This window comes from Cydia pomonella, chromosome 24, assembly GCF_033807575.1.
Source record: "Cydia pomonella isolate Wapato2018A chromosome 24, ilCydPomo1, whole genome shotgun sequence".
Classification (NCBI taxonomy): domain Eukaryota; kingdom Metazoa; phylum Arthropoda; class Insecta; order Lepidoptera; family Tortricidae; genus Cydia; species Cydia pomonella.
The window spans coordinates 11,839,885-11,845,822 of NC_084726.1; the positions used below are offsets into that span (position 1 = coordinate 11,839,885).

Here is a 5,938-nt window from a genome sequence, read left to right on the forward strand (position 1 = left end):
AAGTGATATTTAGGTACGTACTTACATGAAATAGTGACGATTGACTATGTCTACACTGTGTTCTAACCCTGTGCAATGATTTACGCTTTATTATACGCACACTTAGTAATTACTAGTGATAAAAACAACCAGAAAGGATTTTAAGGCGAACACAGATTTCAAATGTATAACCTATAACGGCTACAAATTTGAGATATTACAAGACACGTAAACGTCACTAAAGCACTTCACTTATTATGTATACATAAAACTTAATGTTAAAACTATTTAATACACACTTAAACAGCTTAATATTACATGAAATATCATTAAAATTAAAATAATTACAAGGGACCTAGCAAAATCAGCTGCTTATCGTTTTTTTTTTTTTTTTTTTACCTATTTCCTTGAATAACTTCTTAACTATTTTTCCAAGAAAAAAAAATTAGATTCTCACATGAGCCCTTTCATTTGATATATAACACAAAATAGTTTGCAAAACTTCATTTTTAATTTTCTCATTTAACCCCTAAAAGTGGACCTAAAAGTATGTTTAAAATGTACTCGTATTTATTGAAATTGAAATATTTATTTCGAACTTGACGTCCATAGGATTAGGTAACAATGACTTGTGTATCTAGAGTTAGTATTACAGTTAATTAGACAAAACAACCAATTGGACAAAACAAACAAAACAAAACATTACATAACAATTATAAGTTTCGCGGCGGCACAGCAACAGGTGAGTGTAGCTGCACGTACCGCTTGATTAGGGGCGAGTCCCAACGCTGCGCCAGCGTACTTAGGATGCTGTTCGTGCTGCTTCGGCTACGAGTGAGGAGTGACGCGCATCGCTTCCTCATGATGGCGAAAAAACAGTCTGTTCGTGCCTCAGCAAACATCGCTGAGGCATTACAATACCGCGGCAACCTGAACAGCATCCTAAATGCATCATTATATTGGACACGCAGAGCGCTATACGCCCGCTGCGTAAAGTTGGCCCACAGACCGCACGTGTAGAAAGTTTGACAAAAAGCTTTGAACAATATTAATTTTACTTCTTTACTAACACGTGCAAACCTGCGGGACAACATGTTACAGCGGACACACAGCGCCCGGCGCTCCCGCTCGATGTCCTCGATGTCAGACAGTGTGTCCGTGACCCAGTGGCCCAGGTACTTAAATTTGTCCACTCTTTTTAACATTTATTGACGTTACATGTCTATCTTTGGGTCACAGGCGTATCAAATTTCAAATTAATTGGTAAAGTAGTTTCGGAGCAAATGGGCTGTGACAGACGGACGGACAGACAGACAGACGCACGAGTGATCCTATATAAGGGTTTTTTCCTTTTGAGGTACAGAATCCTAAAAATAATTAAGAGCCGGGGTTCGAACCCGCAACCTCCAGATTGAAGTCAACGTAATAATAATGGTTATTCAATAAAAATTAACCGTGATTTTTATTTACTTGGCAGATAGGTACTATAAGTATAAATACCGCAAAGGCGTTGTCATTTCATTACTTATATATTTTTATAACACAAGCATTCGTATCATAATATATTATATTAAACACTCCTTAGCGTAATATTTGAGCCTCTCATCTTAAAGCATCTAGCCTCCAAAATCCCAAGCTAAAAACTTCATAATTGCCTTAATTTGAAGACATCAAAATTGTAATGGTGTCCATCTTAAAAATCAACCTAATCTTGTCTTACAGCTAAAAAAGGTTGCCCTACTCTGCCGACAAATCGCCAAACAAAATTCAACCAAGTTCTAATAGACTTAAAGTTCATTTTAATTTGCGTACAAATGTCAGTGATAGTAAACCTTTTGAACCGTCCGTATGCTGTTAAACTCCTTATAGTTGAGTAATTATTAGTCTCCCACGACTCATGAATGGGATTTATTCATAGGTTCAAATCCAGAGGTAGTTAGGGTCTTGGCGTGTGTGTCTTTAAAAGTGTAGTGTTACAGGATGATCCTGTTTTTTCACATACGTTAAATAATAAATATTATATTATATTATAGAACATTATTACACAAATTGACTAAGTCCCACAGTAAGCTCAATAACGCTTGTGTTGAGGGTACTTAGACAACGATATATATAATATATAAATATTTATATATACTTAAAAACATAGAAAACACCCATGACTCAGGAACAAATATCCATGCTCATCACACGAATAAATGCCCTTACCAGGATTTGAACCCGGGACCATAAATATATTTGGAATTTGATTCAAATTACATAGTTAATTAATATTGCACTGTACAGTCTGTAATGTACCTATTATATTCTATTCTAATTCGTTTTTTTTTAATGTATATAACATTTTCACAGTCATTCTAAGATTTTCTTAATGGAAATAAACAAATGCATCTTTTATGTATTATCGTTGTGTTGTGTTGTGTATAATCGGCATAAAATTAATTAGCCCTATTAACAATAGCCAGATAATTCGATTATTAAAATATACAGGAAGCTGAAGGCAGTAAATAATGCCAGAGATCTGCAGCGCATTTATCATTTATGACATTTTATCGGAGAGTCGTGTGTTAAGGGTGTATATGTAAATAGGTTTTGATACGTTTACACTATTATCTATGTCTAGTCTTAAGTTCTTTTTTAATTCCATATTTAAATTCTAATGTTATTTTGACTGTTTATATTTTTGTACGTCAGTTCGCAAAATAAATCCATCGAAACTAGTCGACTGCCTGGTTTATTGATTATTTTCCACTTTAGCTATCGAAATTCCCTCTTCTTTATTTTGGTCCTTCTTCCTCACTCATGATCTTGCGATCTAAAACCAAGCAGTCGGCTAAAAGCGCTAAAATGACGCGCTCGGAAACGGGTACCCCTGCCACGGGTAGGCTCGGCCAGTCCAAAATGTTGGACCACGGTGCGGCCGACGCCACCGTACCACCCGCGGCTTCCGACCCGCAAATCCCCGGGACGTCTCGCGAGTGCCTCCCAACCGGCACCAGCGCCGAACAAGTTAATGTTCCCCTCAGTTGCAGGTCTCGCGCTTCGAGCTCTACGCGATCATCGGCCACGATTAGGGCACGACGATTGACCGCGGAGGCCCACTTGGCCCGCAAAAGCATAGAAAGGGAACAGGAGCTCTTTCAACGCGAGCTCGACAACCTACGGAAACTCCTTGAGCAGTTTAAACAGGTAGAACAGCTTGAACTTGAAGCGAAAATAGCCGCCTTAGAAGCCGAGGAGCGATCCAATCACACGGTTAGTAATGCATATTCTCGTACAGCATCTTGGGTTCGTGACGTAAATCAGGAAAGGCAACCCGTAGACACACGGGCCGAAGTGGGTGTAACTATTCCGCCTCATATAGCGGTAGTTACCACCAAGACTGCCGATCCCCCTATAAATTTACGTCCAGAACCTACTGTAGAGTGTAATGTAGTAAATAACCGTATTAATTCACCTTTATTGCGTGAAGACGTCAAACGTCAAAACGGCCACGATAATGCAGTGATTGATTTTATTAATAATGATCATGAAAATGAAGAGTGCCGCCGCCGTCAAGACCAAACCGAGCCAATAACCGGCTCTGCCACGCTTTTACAAGCTATTGCCGATACGGCTGCCGCAGCTAAAGCGCTCGCCGCACGAGACGTGCCAAGAAAAGCTAAAATTGAGCTTCCAATTTTCTATGGCAACTCGTCACAATGGCTTCAATTTAAATACTTATTTGATAGTACTAAAACTTCTTATTCCCCCGCAGAAAATACGGCGCGTCTATACAACGCACTCCGCGGGCCCGCCCGGGAGGCCGTCGCCTCTTTACTCAACACCGCGGCAGCTTCCGAAGATATCATGGCAGCACTCGAACGTACATTTGCTTGTCCCGAAATGATTGTCTTCGGCGAAGTACAGATTTTAAAAACGCTGCCTCGGCTCGGGCCTGACCTAAAGGAGATAGGTATTTTCGCTAATAAGGTACGCAATTCTTTGTCTACTATGAAATTACTCGGCCTACGAGAATATTTACAATCGCCAGATCTGTTTCATAATATTCTAGGAAAATTTAACCCTTTAATGAAAATGAGATGGTCTGATTATGCGTCAGATTTGTCAGAAACGTCAAACCATCTCAAGTCAAAGTTAGAACTTTTATCTGACTTTCTAACACGCGAACACGAACGCTATATTAAATTCGCTTTATCGCCAGAAGTAGGGCTTTCTATGTCTATACCGCAACAATCACGAGTACATTTTCCAATGAATAAACCATTTAAACGTGAAAATATACATGCCGTCACTCATGATAAAAATAAAACAACTGGTAACATAGAGTGTGTTTATTGTAAAAAATCCCACAATATTAAAAACTGTACTCAATTTACGTCGTTATCTGTTGACGATAGGTGGCGATGGTTGCGTGAACACAAAGTTTGTTATAAATGTCTAAAAGACAACTCACACCTATGGAAATTATGCAAAAGCAACCCTTGCGGGGTCGATGGTTGTACTTTTCGACACAACCCTCTTTTGCACGGCAGGCAGGATACGTTTAGATCACCGCCTACACCCGATACACGGATTAATAACGTCATTTGCGTTCCTGCGGCTGAAAGTGATATCCAGGTGTCGGACAATAATGTGACTGTGTCAAATATAGGTATATCGTGTAATCAACATAAAACATCTAATGAAATATGTTCAAATATTACAATGTTGAAAGTTTTACCAGTGACACTGTCAGGGCCAAATGGCAGCTATGAAACCTTCGCGTTTCTCGATGATGGCAGCACTGCGACTATGATCGATTGTAAAGTGGCTGCTCGCTTAGGTTTAATAGGACCTGAAGAGTTCATAACTGTCAATGGTATCATGGGTTTACAAAAAACTACAAAGGTAAGATACGTTGACTTTTACATAAGAGGTAAATATGAATCTGATATCCATTTGGTAAATCATGCTAAGGCTGTACAATCGTTAGGCTTGAACGAACAAACTCTATCTAGAGAGACTATTGAATCTTATGCTCACTTAAAAGACCTAGCCGAATACTTGACATATGCTGACGCTACACCAACCGTACTTATTGGTGCTGAGCATTGGCATCTGTCAATATGTCGCGAGGTTTGTGAAGGCAGACGTAACGAGCCCGCCGCTTGTCGCACTTTGCTTGGGTGGACTTTGTATGGACCAACGAGTAGCAAAACCAAGCCAGTCGAGTTCGTCAACCATTGTCAGTTAGACCGCACTGAACCTTCTGGAAATGAACGCCTGGAGTCACTGATAAAGGAGCAATACAAACTCGACTCGCTCGGTATCTCTAAGCGCGAGACTCTATTTAGCAAGCTAGACTCCCGTGCCGTCGAGATTCTTGATGCTACCACCACACGCTTACCGACCGGTAGATATGAAGTAGGTCTTCCGTGGCGTGACAACATACAGTGTGTTCCCGATAGCTGCCCGCAAGCTTTATCAAGATTTCTAAGCCTCGAAAGGAGAATGATTCGTGAGCCCGCCTTCGCTGACGCGTATAAAAAGTTTATTGATAACATGATTGCTAAAAATTATGCTGAGGAGTGCGATTCCGGCACTTATTATAATCATCTTATCACTAAAAGCGTCAACACCAGCATTGATCTCAAACACGATACCAATTTAGGCGATTATTCAAATAAAATTCACACCTTATCTGATAACTTACAACCTAGTACAGTCAGTCCGAATAAAACAGAAACAAATTTTGACATTGAGCTGTTGTAACAGGCTGACATCTACATTTATTTATTTACTCTCTTAGAAATTATTGAATTTGTTTGGAGTGAATTTCGCGCATAATATTCGCACTTGTAATGTGACAGTGGCATCCGGTGACATCTGGCGGTGAATGACAAAACTAGAAGTAATGTTTATTGAATAATCAATTAAACACAATAAACTACTTCGTAAGCTTTTAATTTATTTATGT

At 39.5% G+C, this 5,938-nt stretch overlaps 1 protein-coding gene across 1 annotated transcript; it reads left to right on the top strand.

Moving 5' to 3' along the window:
* Positions 1–2,549: 2,549 nt before the first annotated feature.
* Positions 2,550–5,722, top strand: LOC133530939 (uncharacterized). The gene is made up of 2 exons (XM_061868998.1): positions 2,550–3,234; positions 3,737–5,722. Exons 1-2 carry the CDS (start codon positions 2,782–2,784, stop codon positions 3,866–3,868), a joined length of 585 nt encoding a protein of 194 aa, XP_061724982.1. The 5' UTR covers positions 2,550–2,781; the 3' UTR covers positions 3,869–5,722.
* Positions 5,723–5,938: the final 216 nt, after the last annotated feature.

Bases quoted from the DNA above. Each gene is read 5' to 3' on its own strand.
- LOC133530939 (XM_061868998.1), top strand. From the start codon at position 2,782: ATGATCTTGCGATCTAAAACCAAGCAGTCGGCTAAAAGCGCTAAAATG. The intron at 3,235-3,736 runs GTTAGTAATGCA...ATTCCCCCGCAG, and splicing joins AGGAGCGATCCAATCACACG to AAAATACGGCGCGTCTATAC.